The sequence below is a fragment of the Musca vetustissima genome, unplaced genomic scaffold (genome assembly GCF_032173495.1).
Source record: "Musca vetustissima isolate MV318-11 ecotype Yass unplaced genomic scaffold, APGP_CSIRO_Mvet_v1 utg22101, whole genome shotgun sequence".
In the NCBI taxonomy this organism is placed as follows: domain Eukaryota; kingdom Metazoa; phylum Arthropoda; class Insecta; order Diptera; family Muscidae; genus Musca; species Musca vetustissima.
In genome coordinates, this window is record NW_026874843.1 from 13,167 (window position 1) to 34,471 (window position 21,305).

The 21,305-nt window shown below is 34.6% G+C and overlaps 6 protein-coding genes across 6 annotated transcripts; 3 read left to right on the plus strand and 3 right to left on the minus strand.

The window, feature by feature from the left end:
* The first annotated feature begins 1,022 nt into the window (after window positions 1-1,022).
* Window positions 1,023-1,482, plus strand: LOC133337170 (larval cuticle protein F1-like). The gene is made up of 2 exons (XM_061545427.1): window positions 1,023-1,034; window positions 1,099-1,482. Exons 1-2 carry the CDS (start codon window positions 1,023-1,025, stop codon window positions 1,480-1,482), a joined length of 396 nt encoding a protein of 131 aa, XP_061401411.1.
* Window positions 1,483-3,499: 2,017 nt separating this feature from the next.
* Window positions 3,500-3,965, minus strand: LOC133337160 (larval cuticle protein F1-like). The gene is made up of 2 exons (XM_061545418.1): window positions 3,954-3,965; window positions 3,500-3,889 (listed from the first exon to the last, which is right to left on the minus strand). The coding sequence occupies exons 1-2, from the start codon at window positions 3,963-3,965 to the stop codon at window positions 3,500-3,502; spliced, it is 402 nt and encodes a 133-aa protein (XP_061401402.1).
* Window positions 3,966-10,268: 6,303 nt separating this feature from the next.
* On the plus strand, window positions 10,269-10,740 carry LOC133337148 (calphotin-like). Its single transcript, XM_061545410.1, has 2 exons — window positions 10,269-10,280; window positions 10,348-10,740. The coding sequence occupies exons 1-2, from the start codon at window positions 10,269-10,271 to the stop codon at window positions 10,738-10,740; spliced, it is 405 nt and encodes a 134-aa protein (XP_061401394.1).
* Window positions 10,741-12,367: 1,627 nt separating this feature from the next.
* On the minus strand, window positions 12,368-12,772 carry LOC133336925 (cuticle protein 70, isoforms A and B-like). The gene is made up of 2 exons (XM_061545197.1): window positions 12,761-12,772; window positions 12,368-12,691 (listed from the first exon to the last, which is right to left on the minus strand). Exons 1-2 carry the CDS (start codon window positions 12,770-12,772, stop codon window positions 12,368-12,370), a joined length of 336 nt encoding a protein of 111 aa, XP_061401181.1.
* Window positions 12,773-17,605: 4,833 nt separating this feature from the next.
* Window positions 17,606-18,060, plus strand: LOC133337180 (calphotin-like). Its single transcript, XM_061545438.1, has 2 exons — window positions 17,606-17,617; window positions 17,686-18,060. Exons 1-2 carry the CDS (start codon window positions 17,606-17,608, stop codon window positions 18,058-18,060), a joined length of 387 nt encoding a protein of 128 aa, XP_061401422.1.
* A 2,637-nt stretch (window positions 18,061-20,697) lies between these two features.
* Window positions 20,698-21,104, minus strand: LOC133336937 (cuticle protein 70, isoforms A and B-like). The gene is made up of 2 exons (XM_061545205.1): window positions 21,093-21,104; window positions 20,698-21,021 (listed from the first exon to the last, which is right to left on the minus strand). The coding sequence occupies exons 1-2, from the start codon at window positions 21,102-21,104 to the stop codon at window positions 20,698-20,700; spliced, it is 336 nt and encodes a 111-aa protein (XP_061401189.1).
* Between the last annotated feature and the right edge of the window lie 201 nt (window positions 21,105-21,305).

Here is a 21,305-nt window from a genome sequence, read left to right on the forward strand (position 1 = left end):
ACGGATTTGGTCCAAAGAAACTTGAGGTATAAAACCAATATACCGTAGCAAAGCCTCGGCCATAAGGCAGTGTGTATGACATTTTATGTGAAGTTGAATAGTTAGATATTTACATTTTTCTGCGAGAAGGTCGTCTGCCCCTATGTAGAAACCAAAATGCCTACAAAAGGTCCAGATTGGATCATTTCTCATTTTCTTTGGAAATAGGTAAGGGTTGAAACTTAAGGCTCATAAAGTTAGATAAATCAAAAACTAATGAAAATATCGTGTCTTTGACGATTGGGTCCTTGGAATGTTAGAAAATTGTCTAGAAATACATTGTCAAATAATGTCCTTTCCCGATTAAATTTTCAAGATATTTGAACCTCTAGATCAAGTAGAAGGCAGACAAAAATTAAGCTAAATGATAATATCCTAAATACAGAGTTTAAAAGGTACAAGGTACAAAGTTAGTATTTTAAGATTGTAATGAGTAATTCAAAAATTATATTTTAAACGATTCATACATTCCAATATACACATTTCAATTGTTTGGTGTAGGTTAGTGAAGTTCATCAAATACGTGACTAAATTTAATTGAAATCACATTACATTTGTTTTTATAGATTTGATATCCATTTTTCATAACAGCTACTGGTCTATATTTCTATACATAAATACATATTAATCAATTAAATTCAGAAATTGTATTTCGTACACGAAATTCATAATGTGATATAGAGGTCCACTAATATTGCCCTACTTATACGATGAACAAAGTAAACATCAGAAGCATTACCTTTCTCAACACCAATACTACTACATATCATCATATGTACGTGTGTATGTATTGTTCCACACAACTCACTTGAAGGCGTTACGAATTTTAATTGATTTACTTAATGTTAACAACCAAAAACACAACAACTTGACTATTTTGGCTATCGGCTTGCGGGATATATAAAGTTGAGTTTATTCTTAATTCAATATCAGTTGTTCTCCAATTAGCAGATAACCGCATTTCAAAAAACCATCCAAACAAAATGTTCAAATTCGTAAGTCAAACTGAAACCCAACATATTTATTAAACAATATTAAAAATATTTTAATTTCCTTCAGGCCGTTGTCATCTTCGCTGTCATTGCTTGTGCTGCCGCCAAGCCCGGTTTGGTTACCCCATTGGCCTACACCTCACCCGCTGCTGTTGTTGCTGCCGCCCCTGCTCCCTTCGTGACTGCCACCAGTAGCCAATACGTTGCCCGTAACTACAATGGTATTGCCACTGCTCCAGTTGTTGCCCCCGTTGCTACTCCTGTTGTTGCCAAAACTGTTGCTGCTCCCATTGTTGCCAAGACTTTCGCCGCTCCAGTAGCTGCTGCCTACACCACCCCTGTTGCTGCCGCCTACTCTGCTCCCCTGGTCGCCAAATACGCTGCCACTTATGCCGCGCCCTTCGCTTACTCTGCTCCTTTGACCTATGCTGCTGCTCCAGTTTTGTTGTAAAAACTTGTTGCTTATGATCGACATGCTTGAACCAAATAAATTATTTACTTAAACGAACATTTGCTATTTTCATATTCTTCTATGGAATTTTTAGAATTCCTTAAAAAATGTAGAAGGTTGTTATCAACTTTCTAAATTTTTTTAATTGTTGTAAACATGAGCATATGATGAAAACCGAATTCTTCCAACCAATGAGATATCAACAATTTTCTAAGCGAAGATCCTATATGCCTATGGAGAATCCGAAATCCCTACAGCAATCGTTAAAGTATGCCAGTAATTTTATAATGCGCTTTGTCAAAACCTGTCCCTCAATTGAATCCTTTGGTACCATTTTGCGCGGGAGGTACCAGAAGGAGTGGACTGGTGATCCCCATCTTCCCACATGAATTAAGTTTGAAAGAAATATTACGATGTGGATATTTGGCATCAAATCGGACATTCCACACTATTGATATTGGATTAACAAATTTTAAACATTTTGAACTATTGGGGAGAAGGTGCAAGGAGGGGAGGACTGATGATTCCAGCTTTGGATTCGATCTATGTTAGATAAAAATATTACGCTAAGCAAAGTTTGAATGAAATTTGGATTTTCCTTTCGTATTTTATAAGATGTACCAAGTTGACCCATTATGGAGAAGTGGACCATAAGTCCCATCTCCCAACAGCCATGGTTAATATATTAAGTTGTGCAATGTTTGGTTTAAATCGGATGCTCTGTTGGAATGATATTATAAAAGGTATTTTCTGCACAATTTTTACCCTTTTGCTGTGGAGGTACCGGCAGGAGTGGGCCCAGTTCCCTCACTTTCAACCATAATTTGAGTTTGAAGGAAATGTTACGATGTGCACCGTTTGGATCAAATCAGGCATTCCATTAGCCTAATATTGGTTTTATAAATAATGAAAAATTTTACACTATGTGGGAGAAGAGCTAGAAAGAATGAACCAATGGGTCCTATCTTCGGACTTGATATAGTCTTAGTAAAGATAATGGGATTTGAAATGTTTTGTTCAAATTGAACAGAATGTTTGCCTAATATTTTAAAATTAATTTTAAACTAAATGTTGATCGTTTGTCGAAAATATTCTCCATCTTCGAACTTGAACTGAGTTTGGAGGAGATATTCCTTCGAGAGTTATCGTGCGCACCAGCCGGCCAGACCGACAAAGAGACATTGCGTGGGGTCTGAATCCATTATCTATAAGGCTATGGATCTAAATATTGGTGCTGTTATATAATTAACAGCACGAATTATATATATAATTTTTCCTTGTAATCCATGAAAATTAACCAAAGTTCCATAGACAAATAATATGGATTGAATAACCTTATTTTCGCTTCGGTGACTACTTAAACAAGCAAAATGCTCTCATATAGAGCTCGAACGCTACCATTTTTATGCTGTTGGTGCTGATAAGTCATGTTCGTCATGTGACATATTCTTAAAAATGGTTTGATCTCGTTGGATCCCACAAGGACCTTTGTAATATTGTAACAAATGACGAATAATGGTTTTATGCGTATTAGCTTGAAACAAAGTATCAATCGACCATGTGGGTCTTCGAAAACAAGCCAAATTTTTGGAAAAAAACTGTGAAGAAATCGTGTACACCATAATTTCATTGTCTGAAGTCTTCAGAGACATAAGAAACCGAAGAAGACAATTCGAGCTCTCACACATTGAGTCAAACCATACAGTGAGATGCATAGGTCATCCGTCATGAAACCCTGACTTGACAACCCAATGACTTATTTTTAATGCTGCAGCGCTAAAAAACATGTTCTGGAGGTATTTCAATCAGATTGGAAAAAGAGCTACCACAATTGGTTTGAGTACACGAAAATGTTCTGGATAATACTTTGAAGAATGATGAAACCACATCACAAATATTTTTAATAGCCATCGTATAATTTACCTATATTGACAAACAATTACTGTTTCAAATAAAAAAATTAAATGTTCGTTTATGTTAATAATTTATTTGGTCGAGTCATATGGATAATAAGTGTTTACAACAAAACAGAAGCTGGAGCAGCAGCATAAGTCAAAGGAGCAGAGTAAGCGAATGGAGCGGCATAGGTGGCAGCGTACTTGGCAACAACTGGAGCAGTGTAGGCGCCAGCAACAGGTGTGGTGTAGGCAGCAGCTACTGGAGCAGCGAAGGTCTTGGCAACAATGGGAGCAGCGACAGTTTTGGCAACAACAGGGGTAGCAACGGGGGCAACAACTGGAGCAGTGGCAATACCATTGTAGTTACGGGCAACATATTGGCTACTGGTGGCGGTTACAAATGGAGCTGGGGCAGCAGCAACAACAGCAGCTGGAGTAGTATAAGCCAATGGAGTAACCAAACCAGGCTTGGCAGCAGCACAGGCAAGGACAGCGAAGATGACAACGGCCTAAATGAAATTAATAGGTTTTTAATATCTGTTAATAAATATGTAGTTCTTCAGTTTGACTTACGAATTTGAACATTTTGCTTTGAAAGATTTTTTTTTTTGAAATGTGGTTACTCTGCTAATTGGAGAACTACTGATATTGAATTAAGAAGAAATTCAACTTTATATATCCGGTAGCAGATAGCCACAATTATCGAATTGTTGTGTTTATGTGAGTAAATCATAAACATTGTTTTTAATTAAAATTCGTAGCATATCAAAATAAAATAGTATTGGTGTGTCAAAGGTATTGGTTCTGATGTTTACCTTGTCGATCGTATACGCGAATCGCATTCGGTAGACCAATATAACATATTATGAAGGTATGTCTGCGAAATATCATTTCAGATTTTCATCGATAAATACGAATTGATATATGGAAATATAGATCAGAAGCTTTTGTATAAAGCCCGATAAAACGGCAGTTTAAATTTAACTCAAAAACGCCACTGCATATCAAAGCTATAAAAACAATTGTATTATGATTTCAATTAAATTTAGTCACGTATTTGATGAACGTCACTTACCTACCCCAAACAATTGAAATTTGTTGTTCGGAATGTATGAAAAATTAATTGCTTAAAATATTTTTGAATTACTCATTCACGTTATTCTGGATCGTGAAAAAAGGGAATCGTTGAAAATAGGCGAATACAAGTGGTCGAAAATAGGCGATTTTCCAAAAAATCCTGATTCATACCAAAGCAATATTTGTGCTTATTCTATTTGCTTTAGAATTTTGAGATTACAAAAAAAAAAAACAACAACAAAATTTGTCCATTTAGTATCTTTTTCCTCAAATATATGTACGCAAAGTTACAAGACTTTGACATGATGTATGCTCATTTGCCAGCTGGTTGAAACTTGTCGAAAAATGAAATCGAGAATGGCGGTACCCTTAGAAGATTACTAGAAAGAGTTATAATAGCATTATTATAGCCACATCAGTGGAAATTGCGACCAAGACCTTCAAATACCAAAAAATAGGGGGATTTTTATGTGGAAAGGTATTATATCGAAATAAGTTCATATATCGAAAACGTTCTGCAAAATGTTTTTCATCCTCTAAGAACGCATAATGTCAAACCACTTCTATGAGAATATTCGGTTAAAACCTTAAAATGCAAAAAAAATATATGGGGATTTTTATGTGGGAAGGTATTATATCGAAATAAGCTCATATATCGAAAACGTTCTGCATAATGTTTTTCATCCTCTAAGAACGCATAATGCCAAACCACTTCTATAAGAATATTCGGTTAAAACCTTAAAAATGCCAAATAAGACAGGACCAAGACCTATTCGAAACATTTCTTTAATTATGTTTATTATACTCCAAGATCACGTAATGTCTCCCCACTTCGGTGGCTGTAATGGGGATACTACATCGAAAATTTTTCAAAGATTTTGTTCCTTCTTCAAGAACCTAGAATTTAAACTTACAGCCATTTCGGTGAGTAAATGCGGATAAACCCCAAAAAATAACGAAAATGGGATGTGTTCTTTACTCGTATAAGCGGTTACATACCAAACCGTGAATTGATATTGAAATTCGCTGTTAAAAAGCTGTGTACCGAATGAATTCAAAATATTAAATTAGAATTTTCCAAAATACCGAATATTGTGGGGTACCGTTATATGAGGAATATACCAAAAAGTGGACCGATATATCCAATTTTACAATCCCATACATCATAAGTTCATAGCTCTATCGTGATTAACTTGACATTAAAGTCACTTGGTTTGAAAAATGTATCTACGACTTTAAACTACCAAAATCGATGGACTTAAGGACAATTGTCAAAAATCCTAAGTAAAACCAGTAAGAAAAGTAGTAAAGTCGAACTGGGCCTACTATATGATACCCTTCGCCACTTTGGGTATTTTGTACATCCCTTACAATTGAACGTCAATGTCCCCTCGAAGAAATATACTCATGCCTTTCTGCAACCTACGCTAAATTTAATTTCAATCGGGCATATTTAGAATCGTCTGCGTAACATGGGCAAATTTATGGAAAACGATGTACAGCTAAATTGATACAAGATATTCGGTACGTCGTACTGTTAAAAATTGAATCTGAATCAGACACCCATTCGAAATACATATGGAAGCTATGGCTACATCTGTACCAATTTCAACAAAACGCAATAACGTCAATCAAGTCTCAATTTGATACGTTGTGCAAAATTTCGTGTTAATCGGACACACACTAAGAGTTTGGTTCTAGACTCAACCCAGTACACTAAGCCAAATTTCGTGCAAATCGAAGGATATATAGGGACTTTGGTGCATCATTTACCTAAAATCGGACGAATATATGTATATATATGAGCTATATCTACATCTGAACCGATTTTCCCAATTTCAATTGGGTTCGTCCTTGGGCCAAATAAGTGACCTATGACAAATTTCAAATTCGGATCATAAATGCGACCTGAACTTTGTTTACAATTTAACATGGTCAGACAGACGGACATTCATAAATCGACTCAGAAAGTGATTCTATGCATATTCTCAAAAGGAGCCATGTGTCTATCTCGTTTCCTTTTACCTGTTACATACATATGCACAAAGACATAATACCCTGTACCACAGTGTGGTGAAGGGTATAACAAAAATATTTTAAATAAATTTGTTACCCCCTAAGAACGCATAATGATAAATCAGACCTCCTTCCTTTGAGAAAAGTGAGGCATGAGCATTGTATGGACATTTTTCAAATAGTGAAAATAAACATTTTGTTTTCGCCAATAAATTTCCTTGATGTAATAAAAATATGTCTGTAAAATCGTTGTCTTAAATATCGTGACGTTTTTTGGGAATCAACATAACCTTACGTGTACTCAAACGAATATTTTGAGTTGTTAAAACCAAATTATCATTATAATCGGGTGGGTAAACGTAGACCATATAAATTTTCCTTGACAAAACGAAGGACATTGTAACATAATTCAAAAATACCACCTATTGTATTTCCACTTCACGTTTTGTACTTCTTTATAGGTTTGTTTATTACTGTTGTTTTCGTAGTAGTTCTTTACTACAAAAATTGTCGGTCATACTACCTACCCTTCATAAAATGAATACTAAGTCCCATGTCCTTGACTTTCAATGTTCTTGAATTTCGTAACTTGACGAAATTTTAATTTTTTCGATTTTGTTTGTCGTCATCAAAACCATTGAAATGGTTGTAAACAAAACAACTAAAATGACATACCAAAGCATAACTATGAATAATACTCTAAATAGCGGATTAACTTGACAATTAACATACCGAAATAAGTCGGGTAATTGCTACGTGTTCGGCATTTTATTGACTACAGCGATGATATGTTGTACAATGTGTATTTTATGATTCCGGTAGTTTTTTTATGATGTGATTTATTTATTTCACCACAATTTGATTGTAATGAATGACTAAAATTTATTTATTAATGGATTATAGTTTATTATGGATTATAGTTAAAGAATAATTTTATAGGATTATTATATTTATTTGCATCGATTTTTAAAGGGCAATTATAAAAATAAACGTGAATTTGTTAAAGAATATGTTTAAAGGAATAATACAACTATATACAGTTATTTCCAAAACTAAAGCAGCTAAAATTTGCAAGGAAATGACACAAAAATAAAGATATCGTGTTTGGGTTTTTTGCGTTTTACATCTTTATTCAATTTAAAAAAAGCATTAATGTAAAATTTATTATGAAATAAATAAATTATGAGTTTTGTTTTTATGCCTTTTTAGGGCGAAGGATCATTCATGTAAATGTGTTGTTATTAATTTCTCCTTCGAGATGAGCTCCATGATCGGAGTTGCAATGAAAAGGAAAGCCAGAGAGATACTACATTCCCACCACTATGCGACGAGTTTCGCCGCTGGTTAAGCGGCTCATCAGGCATATTGGGCAATGTGGCTTACAAATGTCTTTACTTGATAAGTTGTATTTATGTCGACTATTGTTGCGAAATTGCATCTACGAAATAAATTCAACCGTTCGGACATTTGAGAAGCCCTTTAGCCGTCACTTGATGCTGACACAATAAATCGGCTATATCTTCAAGGGTTCTTGAGATTTTCACTTGAAATTTTGTAGGAACATTCTTGAATTAGTGTAGATTCGAATTAAATCAAAAAAATTTTTGACCCTGAGAATGGGGGGGGTCCCTTAAGAGTTCAACGAAATTTGTGAGTCGGTTATCGTTTCATATAACCTCAAGAACAGAGCGTGAGCGAGCTATGGTAGCAGGCCTACATGCCCGGAAACTATAAGGAATCTTCTTTTTTTCCGAAAAGAATCGGAAAGCCAGATTGCCGAAAAAATTATGCTCTCGAATGAATTAAAGTTAAATATTAAAGAATTATACATGATAACGATGAGAAAATCCAAAAATGAAAGGCTTATGCCACAGTACTGCAAGGGCAATGTGAAGCATGGAGGAGGATCAATAACAATATTGGACTGTGTTTCTTTGTATGGAGTACAATATATTTACAAGATTAATAAAGTAATGATACCATTACATAAAAAAACCCTATGGTTCCCTTCGCTGAAGAATACATACCGCATGTTTGGGTGTTTCAGCTTGACAATAACCTCCAAACGTACACCAACATATGTCAAAGATGGTTTATGGGAGTCAAAAATCAATTTTTTATAATGGCCAGATCTTCACCCTCAAAAAATCAATAAAAACCAGTAAGGAAAGTAGTAAAGTCGGACTGGGCCGACTATATGATACCCTTCACCACTTTGGGTATATGTTACATATGTATCCTAACAGGCGTTTTGTTATAAATCTATATCTGAACCGATTTCAGGGAAACTTGCCAGAGATTAATTTATATAACATCAGTACGTTGTGTCAATCGACTTGCTATGGATCTTTTCACGAAGTTTATCAACATCATTCTAGACTTAATTCAATACACTATACCAAAATACGTGCAAATCGAATATATATAGGGTTTTTGGTGCACCAATTACCTTAAATCGGTTGAAAATACATATGGGAGCTATATCTAAATCTGAACCGATTTTCACGAAACTTGGCAGACATCATTCTCGATTTTATTCATAACTCTGTGCCAAATTTCGTGCACATCTAAAGATTTCCAGGGACTTTAGTGGACTATTTACCTAAAATCGGGCGAAGCTAATATGGGAGCTTTATCTAAATCTGAACCGATTTTCACGAAACTTTGCACATATCATTCGTGACCTTATTCATTACGCTGTGCCAAATTAAATATCTAAATCTGAACTGATTTTCGCGAAACTTTGCACACATCATTCGTGACCTTATTCACCATGGTGCACCATTTACCTTAAATCGAAAATATATATGGGAGATATCTCTAAATCTGAACCGATTTTTCCCAATTTCAATAGGGTCAAACAAATGAGCTGTGCCAAATTTCATCCAATTCGGATCATAAATGCGACCTGTACTTTGTTTACAATTTAACATGGACAGACGGACGGACGGACATGCATAAATCGACTTAGAAAGTGATTCTATGCATATTCTCAAAAGGAACCATGGGTCTATCTCGATTATTTTTGCCTGTTACAAATATATGCACAAAGTGTGGTGAAGGGTGAAGGGTACCACAGTGTGGTGAAGGGTATAAAAATCTCAAACGAACAGACATAACCTCTTCCCAAAGGTTCAGGATGTAAGGAATAGTATATGCAAGGATCAAATAGCTTCTGTATAACCTTGGATTTTTAAATAACTATTCTAATTACTTTAATAATATTTTTAAAGGACTTTTATAATAAGCCTCAATTTTTAAAGAATATTTTAAAGGACTATTATAATTAAATACGTTGTTTCTTGTTAAATCTTGTCATACATCTAATAGCGTATATGTTTAAACTCTACTTTCCAACAAGTGTCACACCTGAGAAAGTGTTATTTCAATTTTCAATTTTCCATACAATACAGCTACGAAGTATTCTAACAGACATTTTCTACAACTTAACAAACATAATCTAACAAACATAACAACTGTGATAGTCCTATCTCAGTTATTACTTATTAAAAACGATTTTATATTATATATAGTTATTATTATTAAAACAATTCTTCAGGCGTGTTATGCGTCAAAACAAATGCCCAAAATTAAACTCATTAGCAATTCCCTACGCACACTCCATTATGTTTGGGCAGCATTTCAATAATTAATTAACAAATAAGTAAGACTATGGGATTTTAGTTTAGTTTGTATTCTCGGCCGGAATATAAATTTGAGCTTCCACAGCGACACAATTATCAGTTATCACTTTGTTGAGCTAGCAACTAAAACAAATTCCCTAACTTTTCAAACATGTTCAAATTCGTAAGTTCTGTCTTAACGTTGAATTGGAAAAGGATTATGTTTTTATGTAATGATAATTTATTTACAGGCTGTTGTTATCTTTGCCGTTATTGCCTGTGCTGCTGCCAAGCCTGGTTTGGTTACACCATTGGCCTACACCGCCCCAGCTGCTGTTGTTGCTGCCGCTCCAGCTCCTGTCGTCACTGCCACCAGTAGCCAATTTGTTGCCCGTAACCATAATGGTATTGTGTCCGCACCAATTGTTGCCCCCGTAGCTGCACCTGTAGTAGCCAAAACTGTTGCTGCCCCTATCGTTGCCAAGACTTTTGCTGCTCCCGTTGCTGCTGCCTACACCGCTCCTTTAGCTGTTCCAGTTGTTGCTAAAACGATTGCTGCCCCTGTAGCTGCCGCCTATGCTGCTCCGTTGACATATACTGCGCCCTTGACTTATGCCGCAGCCCCTGCTCCAGTTTTGTTGTAAACATGGCCATATATCGAGACTGACAATGACAAATTTGAATAATAACATTTAAATAAAAACATAATTTATTAAAAAAAATAGATTTTTATATTATGTGAATGACTACCACTTGCCTTCCCAATACAACTTGCATTAAACAAATTTACTGACACTCCGATTTTGTCTTGGATGATCAATACTTCCCTTTAAGAAGCCCAATTTTCTTATTATTTTACGAATACTTTGTAAGGACTGTCACAATGTCCTGCTATATTTTTTCAAAATATCCCTAGGACTATAATTTTAATTAATTTTTAAAATATTTATAATACAGCAAACATTAATTGTTGATATTTGGTCTGTTTCCCTACTAGAAGAATCTATAAATTTTTACTATTTCCTTCGATTTCATTAAGGAAAAATTGTTATCGTAGTAAATAGTTTTACATTCGTGCAGGTTCGGGAACAGACCAATTGTTTATGAAATATTTCCCAGAAAATGTTTCTAGAAGAACCTTTAACATCAAACAAGGATTTTCTTAAGGATATTTTAATAAGTTTAACTCCAATAACAGTCCTAGTTAGAAACTAGAATTTATGGCCGACTTTTAAAGAATATTTCAAATAAATTGAATATGTGTGAACAGGAAAAAACATCTATATGCGTCAATTTTTAAAATAATATTTCTAAATAATTTTTATAGCTAAAACCCGAAATTGTTTATATTATTTTTATAAGGATAGTTTATAACAAGTTTAAATTTGAGACACTTGTTATGTTTTTAAAAATAATTTGCATATACTATCACAGCTATAAACGTGAATTTTTAAGGAATATTTTACAAGGACCATCAAAGCTATAAGCTCGGATCCGCTAAATATTGATCGATCTTCATCAAAACAGTCATGTTTATTCTATGGTCAGATCCCTTTTACTGTGTAAAATGTCATTATGTTCAGGTCATGGGTGTGTCCTCTAGAGCGACCAGAAAAACAAAAAAAAAAATAATGACTTTAATACCAGATGTGTATATTTCGGAATTCTTTACAGTCTTCATGGAAGTTAAGTGTGTGTATTTTACGGAATTTATGTCAAGGATGCATTCATAAAAGTTTATTTAACGGGGTCAAAAAATTTTTTGATTTAATTCTAATCTACACTAATTAAAGAATGTCTCTACAAAATTTCAAGTGAAAATCTCAAGAAATCTTGAAAATATAGCCGATTTATTGTGTCAGCATCAAGTGACGGCTAAAGGGCTTCTCAAACTTTAAACACGTTTTTCTCTTTTGCGAATGGCGGGCACGATAACTCAAAAACTAATAACCCAATCGATTCCAAATTTTTACACGTTTCTCTGTGAGTGTATAGCTATTGTATGAACTAGGATAAAGCCAATCGGTGAAGATCTTCCTTATTTTTTAACTTAGTTTTTGGTAAAAAATCGACGATTTTCCAAAAATATTTTTTTCAAACATGGTATTCTAATCATAATCAATCCTACGATCTGAATTTGTACCAAATTTGCAAAAACAAAAAGAAAATAATTTAAAAGACAGAATATAGTTTTGTTTAATAAATTAATTTTTTCTAGTTTATTGATCAAATTCACAATGGCCAGTCAGGGTTGAGATATTGTCAAATTGTTTACAACAAAACTGGGGCAGCAGCATAAATCAATGGAGCAGTGTATGACAATGGAGTGGCATAAGCAGCAGCTACTGGAGCAGCAAAGGTTTTAGCCACCAAGGGAGCAGCAACAGTTTTGGCAACGACAGGGGTAGCAACGGGAGCAACAATTGGTGCGGAGACAATACCATTGTGGTTACGGGCAACAAATTGGCTACTGGTAGCAGTGACGACAGAAGCTGGAGCGGCAGCAACAACAGCAGCTGGAGCGGTGTAGGCCAATGGTGTAACCAAACCGGGCTTGGCAGCGGTACAAGCAATAACGGCAAAGATTACAACAGCCTGTAGAGTACATATTATAAAATTTAACAAAAATCCTTTTTTTTAATTCAATATTTCGATCGAACTTACGAATTTGAACATGTTTGAAAAATTAGGGGATTTGTTTATGTTGCTAGCTCAACAAAGTGTTAACTGATAATTATGTCGCTGTGGAAGCTCACATTTATATCCCTGCACAAAAACAATGATAGATTGAACATCACATTCAATGACTTTCATATGTTTTGTTATATTTGTTGTTGTTGATATTAACATAACGATAAACCAAAATTTCGTGGACTTCTTCATTAATTACTAAAATGCTACACAAACAATATAAAGTGTGCGCAGAGAATTTATAATTATTTTTATTTAGAGTATTTGTTACGGTGTATAGCCATTTTACACATTGATTTTAATAGTGCTTGCTATTATTTGAAAAAATGCAATAATGTTGACACTGTGTTAATTGTTTTTAAATTGAGAAAAACCTGGAAAACTTATTTTTCAATAATAAACACTTTTCATATTTTTTATCAACAAATAACGGTCATAAGGCTTTGTTGATTGTTAAAAATATATTTTTTATTCATTGCAAGGGTTAAAAATAGTTGAAAACTATTTTGAACTGTACGTGTTTATAACAGTGTCACATTTTTTTATAACGTTGGACTTAAAAAACTGTTCTTTAAATATAACATAGTTACAGGCACATAAGTAGACATAGGGGTAAATTTTTTTTCCTAGTAAATTTATGTTTGCAACAGAGATTTTTGCCATTTTGTACTAACTAGGCTTACAACCAGGGACGTACGGAGGGGGCGGCCCGGGGGGCCCGCCCCCCCCCCCCCCCCCCGAAATGAATTTTTTTCACAGTAAATTTATGTTTGCAACAGCGAATTTTTCCATTTTGTACTACCGGGCATTTAACAAGGACTACCACAGCTATAAGTGTGGATTTTTCAAATATTATTTTGCAGAGACTATCACAGATATAAACGTTGATTTTTACAGGATTTAACAAGTACCATAACAGCTACAAACGTGGATTTGTTAGGGATATTTTACAAGGACTATCACAGCTTTAAGTGTGGAATATTTAAGGACATTTTATACGGACTATCACAACTATAAAGGTGGATTTTTTAAATATTATTTTACAGGATATTTTACAAGGACTACCACAGCTATAAATGTGATTTTTTTAAGCATTTTTGGACGGTCTATCACAGCTATAAGTGTGGAATCTTTTAAAGATTTTTTGGACGGTCTATCGCAGCTATAAGTATGATTTTTTTATTTTTAAAGGGTATATAACAACAACTATCACAGACATAAACGTTGATGTTTTACAGGATATTTAACAAGGACTATTACAGTTATAAACATAAATTTTTTTGAAGATATTTTACACCGACTATCACAACTATAAGCGAGGTCTTTTTTATCTTTGTAAAGGGTATTTAACAATGACTATCACAGTTATAAGCGTGGATTTTTCAGAATAGTTTACACGGGCTTTCACAGCTATAAGCATGGATTTTGTAAATATTATTTTATATGAACTAGCACATGATATTTAGCAAAGACTATCACAGCTGTAGGCGAGGATTTTGTAAATAATATTTACAAGGACTGTCACAGCTATAAACGTGGACATTTCAAAGAAAGTTAAAACAAGGACTATCACAGCCACAAACGTGGGTGTCTTAAAAGATATTTAAAAAGGACTATTAAAGCTATAAGCAGGATTTTTGTAGTATAAGAGGGGATTTTTTAAGAACAACTTCTTAGCATGTTTATTTTAATAATGTTTACTATAACAGCAATAAACGCGAATTTAAAAAAATAAACAGGGACTATCACAGCTATAAGCGTGGATATTTTAAATGATATTTAACAAGGTCTATCACACCTATAAGCATCGATTTCATTAAAGACTACAATAGTGTATTTATTAAAGATATACATTTGTATTTTTTAAAGAATTGTTTAAAATGATATTGTAGAATTAAGCGTGGAATATTTAAAGAAAATTGTTTATGAAAATCTGTTGTTGTTTATTAATGATGATTTTGTTTTATAAAAACAACAAATTGGGACTCAGTCTGCCTATATTGCTAAAACAAAATGATATTAAATCTATAAGTGCTTATTTCTTAATAATATTTCTTCTAAACTCCAAACACAAAGTGTTCACATTATTTTTATTGTTGTTTAATAAATGTCGAACACCAATAAAAACGTAAAATAAAATGGTTATGCGTCGAAACAAATACCCAAAATTATACTAATTACACTGTGCAGCACTAAAATCTTGAACCAATCGAGACCCCCAAAATCTTGAAGCTTGTGATGGTGGAAGAAAATCCCTAGCTGGGTTTTGCATTATTAGCTAAGGTTTTCTTTTAAATTAATTTTTAAAATATTCGACTGGAGGTGGATTTTAACAATTTTCGAATAATACGTACTTATTATTGAGTCTATATTTCGTGAACTATTCGAAATATTGCTTTTCTCTCTAAAGCAATATTCTTCCTCTTAATTAGAACTAAAAATTTGTTCTTGAGATAAAATCAATAAAACATCACCATCATACTGAAAATAGCACAACTGCAAAAAAAATTAAAATTTCGACATACTTTTTCCATGTTTTTTCACACTTATTTCAGAAACTGCTACTGACTCGACCAAACAATATATGACAAGAAGATAGCCAATAGCAAATCAAACAACTCTTCTTAAAACCCCGATTTCATTGGTTGACTCCTTCACATAGTTATAGCCTCACAAATTCATCAAAATGAACCAAAAAAAAATCACTCCCAATTGTATGTTTATAGAAATAAAAATTGCTATGCTTTTTCAATAAATAGATACAAAATTAAAGTAAAAATTAAAATGTTTGGGCCCTTGGGTTTTTTTTTCGAAGACATGTCGCTGTCATATATGCACAGGGTAATATGCAGCGGTGGCAACAATATGTCACTTATATTTATACCCTTCACCACACTGTGGTACAGGGTATTATGTCTTTGTGCATATGTGTGTAACAGGCAAAAGGAAACGAGATAGACACAAGGTTCCTTTTTAGAATATGCATAGAACCACTTTCTAAGTCGATTTATGCATGTCCGTCCGTCTGTCTGTCTGTCTGTCTGTCTGTCCATGTTAAATTGTAAACAAAGTACAGGTCGCATTTATGATCCGAATTGGATGAAATTTGACACAGCTAGTCTATTTGGCGCAAGGACGAACCCTATTGAAATTGGGAAAACACGGTTCCGATTTAGACATAGCTACCATGTATATTTTCGTCCGATTTCATGTAAATGGTGTACCAAAGTCCCTATATATCTTCCGATTTGCACGAAATTTGGCACAGCGTACTGAATTAAGACTAGAATGATGTGTGCTAAGTTTGGTAAAAATCGGTTCAGATTTGGATATAGCTCCCATATATATTTTCGTCCGATTTAAGGTAAATGGTGCACCAGAGTCTGTATTTATCTTTCGATTTGCACGAAATTTGGCACAGCACATTGAATTACGTCTAGAATGATGTGTGTTAATTTTCCTGAATTCGGTTCAGATTTAGATATAGCTTCTATATCCGACCAAATGAAAAATTTAGTATCGGTTGCAGAACGACATGTTTATGGATCCAATTTAATTTTACTGGTCCTTCAAAAATGCGACGTCTGTAAGGGTTCATCTGTTGAATATAACCAAAGTGGTGAAGGGTATCATATAGTCGTCCCCGTCCGACTTTACTACTTTCCTTACTGGTTTTTATTAGTGGCTCTGCTGTCATGTCTAATGTGGCATCTTTTACTCCTGGCATACGTTTTTCCCAAGAGTGCGAGTAGTGATCGACTTTTGCTCGTGTGTCCCAACGGCACAAAAAGCAATAATACTTTGGCCATCCAAAATATTGACAACTTTAAGGTCGCACCTCCAGTTCCTACGTTTACCCTGTGCATATATCGCTGCGACATGTCTTCGAAAAAAACTAAAGGGCCCAAACATTTTAATTTTTAATTTAATTTTGTACCTATTTATTGAAAAAGCATAGCAATTTTTATTTCTATAAACATACAATTGGGAGTAAATTTCTTTGGTTCATTTTGATGAATTTGTGAGGCTATAACTATGTGAAGGAGTCAACCAATGAAATCGGGGTTTTAAGAAGAGTTGTTTGATTTGCTATTGGCTATCTTCTTGTCATATATTGTTTGGTCGAGTCAGTAGCAGTTTCTGAAATAAGTGTGAAAAAACATGGAAAAAGTATGTCGAAATTTTAATTTTTTTTGCAGTTGTGCTATTTTCAGTATGATGGTGATGTTTTATTGATTTTATCTCAAGAAAAATTTTTTAGATCTAATTAAGAGGAAGAACATTGCTTAAGAGATAAAAGCAATATTTCGAATAGTTCACGAGATATAGACCCAATAACAAGTACGTATTATTGGAAAATTGTGTTAAAATCCACCTCCAGTCGAATATTTTAAAAATTAATTTAAAAGAAAACCTTAGCTAATAATGCAAAACCCAGCTAGGGATTTTCTTCCACTATCACAAGCTTCAAGATTTTGGGGGTCTCGATTGGTTCAAGATTTTAAAGTTGAAAAATGTGTCACTGTGTTATAAATTCCTGACGCACACTTGTTTTATTTTGTTTTGTTGGTCTGGGTAGCATTTTAGTAATTAATTAACAAATAAGTAAAGCCGTGGGATTTTAGTAGATTTTGTCGTTTAACTTACCAGTGAAAAAATTCAAAAACATTTAAGTAAGTCATTGAATGTGACATTCAATCTACGTTTGTTTGTTTCTATTTTCTGCCGGGATATAAATTTGAGCTACCACAGTGACAGAATTATCAGTTATCACTTTGTTGAGCTAGCAACTAAAACAAATTCCCTAACTTTTCAAACATGTTCAAATTCGTAAGTTCAATAGAAATATTGAATTGCAAAAAAGGATTTTTGTTAATTTTTTAATATGTTCCCTACAGGCTGTTGTTATCTTTGCCGTTATTGCTTGTGCTGCTGCCAAGCCCGGGTTGGTTACCCCATTGGCGTATACCGCCCCAGCTGCTGTTGTTGCTGCCGCTCCAGCTCCTGTCGTCACTGCCACCAGTAGCCAATTTGTAGCCCGTAACCACAACGGTATTGTGTCCGCACCAATTGTTGCCCCCGTAGCTACCCCTGTTGTCGCTAAAACTGTTGCTGCCCCTATCGTTGCCAAGACTTTTGCTGCTCCCGTTGCTGCTGCCTACACCGCTCCTTTAGCTGCTCCAGTTGTTGCTAAAACCATTGCTGCCCCAGTAGCCGCCGCTTATGCTGCCCCATTGACTTATGCTGCAGCCCCAGCTCAAGTTTTGTTGTAAACGTACCACATATCAAGACTGACAATGGCAAATTTGAACAATAACGATTAAATAAAAAAATAATTTATTAAAAAATATTTATTACGTTTTTTATATTTTTGGAGGAATATTTCGACGCCACTATACCACCAAATTCTTAATATTTGTCATTAATTGCGACTTGCATTAACAACGATTTCTGAAGGAATGTCTTTATAGTCCTTCAGATTTATTCTTGGCTCATCAATATTTCTTTTACGAATATTTTGGAAGGACTGTAAAATTGTATATATTTTTCAAATATCCCTATGACTATGACTTCGTCACTTTTTAAAATATTTATAAACAAGAACAGTTACAGGGGATTTTATGATTATTTTTAGTTGTTAGCGTAGGAAGGAAGTTTTTTTAAAAGTTTTTTATAACACGGATTTTTTTAATTTTTTTACTGCGACCATCAGAACTTTGGCCATTGAAGGACTATCACGTCTGCACCTAAGGACATTTTATCAGATCTATCACAGCTATGAGTGTGGTTTTGGAAGAATATTTAAGAAGGACTATCCCAGTTGTAAGCTTGGATTTTAAAGATTTATATTACAAAATAATGAGGGTAGCAATATAGTCGGGCGGGGCCGACCATATGATACCCTACACAACTAGCACAGAATTCACACTTTCTGTAGATTTATATTCCGAGGTTGGGCATTGTTTGGCGATATTTTACCGATTAGAGGTCTAGAGTTCCTCTTTCTTGCCCTGGCATCTTTTCCGAACCGTGATTTTCCTAGGGTAAACATTTATGCCATAACATGAATATTACGTAGAAAAGTCTTGGTTGATTTGAACTGCTGGAAATTGGCCGATCACTAGCAAAACAGCCCTTCTAATTAGTTGGCAAGATTCCCGTGATGTTCGGCTTATAATTGTGGTCTAAAGAGCGACAAACACGAAACACAAAAGTTAAGTTTCATCGAAAAACCAGTAAGGAAAGTAGTAAAGTCGGACGAAGCCGACTATATGATACCCTTCACCACTATGGGTATATTAAACAGGACTATTAACATGAAATTGGATGAAATAAAATACTTAATATTTATCTAAATGTGAATCGACTTAGATCAATCGACTTCAAACAAATATCGTTAGGTCATCCGTTGGGCTATATCTGTACTTCTACAAAACGCAACTACGTAACTCTATGCTCAATTTTGTACGTTGTGCAAAATTTGATGTCAATCTGACTAACATGAAGAGTTTGATGTCCAATTTACTTAAAATCGGACAAAAATATATATGGAAGTTACATCCAAATATGAACCGATTTCAACGAAACTTGTCACAGGTTATGTTATACTAATTTCAGTACGTTTTGTTCCTATCAGCCATATATTGGATCCTTGGCGCGTCAATTACTTAAAATCAAGAGAGCTATATCAAATCTGGACCGCTTTTCTCGGAACTTAGCAGACATCACTCTAGGCTCAATTCAGTACGTTATGCCAAATTTCGTGCAAATCGAATGATATTTAAGAACTTTGGTGCACCATTTACCTTAAATCGGACGAAAATATATATGGGAGCTATATCTAAATCTGAACCGATTTTTCCCAATTTCAATAGGGTTCGTCCTTGGGCCAAATAAATGACCTATGCCAAATTTCATCCAATTCGGATCATAAATACGACCTGCACTTTGTTTACAATTTAACATGGACAGACGGACGGACAGACGGACATGCGTAAATCGTCTTAGAAAGTGATTCTATGCATATTCTCAAGAGGAACCATGGGTCTATCTCGATTCCTTTTGATATACACAAAGACATAATACCTTGTACCACAGTGTGGTGAAGGGTATAAATATCAGCTGATCATCATCGAAAATGATATGCGGAACTTCACCACTAGTGTGGTAATGGTAATACTATACGTAAATATTTACGTATAATTCCCACATCCGAGTACATACAACAACATAATTTAAAGGTCTGCCACTCCTCTTGGATATAATGTCAAATTTCTACTGACGGACGACATACATACATACATGTCTAGATCGACTCAGCTAGTCGAGATATAACGATCTGTATAGTGTAGGACAAATATTTCGCGGCGTTACAAACACTTGGGGCCACATGAAGCTATAATGTCCTGATAGCTTAGTTGTGTAGAGTATAATGACTAAAGGCAAGAATATTTATGGATTCTTTTATAAAAGCTATATGTGTGGAGTTTAAAGATTTTATAACAAGATTATCTTAGTTTAATTCGTAATTTTTTGGAAATTTTGTTCAAGGACTATCGCAATTATAAGCATGAATATTTCAGGATTTTTTTTCTTTTTTACATACCCATTCGTTATTAGTCCTTCCTGTTATAATGTCTACCCACCTTTTATCAAGGTATCCATGCGCATGTGCCGGCGGTTATTGTTTCCAAAGATAGTTACAACATTGCTTCAAGGATACACACAAAGGTGATCCTTAGAATATCATCAACAATCCTATGATTCGCAATCCAAAATTCGGAACACATTTAACAAAAGAAAATAATTTAAAAGACAAAATATGGTTTTGTTTAATAAATTAATTTTTGTTTCTCGTTTATTGTTTAAATTCACATTGGCCAGTCAGGATTGAGATATTGTCAAATTATTTACAACAAAACTGGGGCAGCAGCATAAGTCAATGGAGCAGTGTATGACACTGGAGTGGCATAAGCAGCAGCTACTGGAGCAGCAAAGGTCTTAGCCACCAAGGGAGCAGCAACAGTTTTGGCAACGACAGGGGTAGCAACGGGAGCAACAATTGGTGCGGAGACAATACCATTGTGGTTACGGGCAACAAATTGGCTACTGGTGGCAGTGACGACAGGAGCTGGAGCGGCAGCAACAACAGCAGCTGGGGCGGTGTAGGCCAATGGGGTAACCAAACCGGGCTTGGCAGCAGCACAAGCAATGATGGCGAAGATCACAACAGCCTGTTAGGAAACATGACAAATCAAATTAAATAATTTCCTTTATTCTCAACTCCACTTTTTTGAAAACTTACGAATTTGAACATGTTTGAAAAGTTAGGGGATTTGTTTTAGATGCTAGTTCAACAAAATGTTAACTGATACCTTTGTCGTGGCGAGTGCTCTCATTTATATTTCTCCACCTTCAAATGTTTATCCGCATAATTCTATAAATTAAATTGTCTAGTCAACCTCCCACCCACACATATGAAGTGAATGCCAAAATAAAAAAAAAACAGAATGCCCTT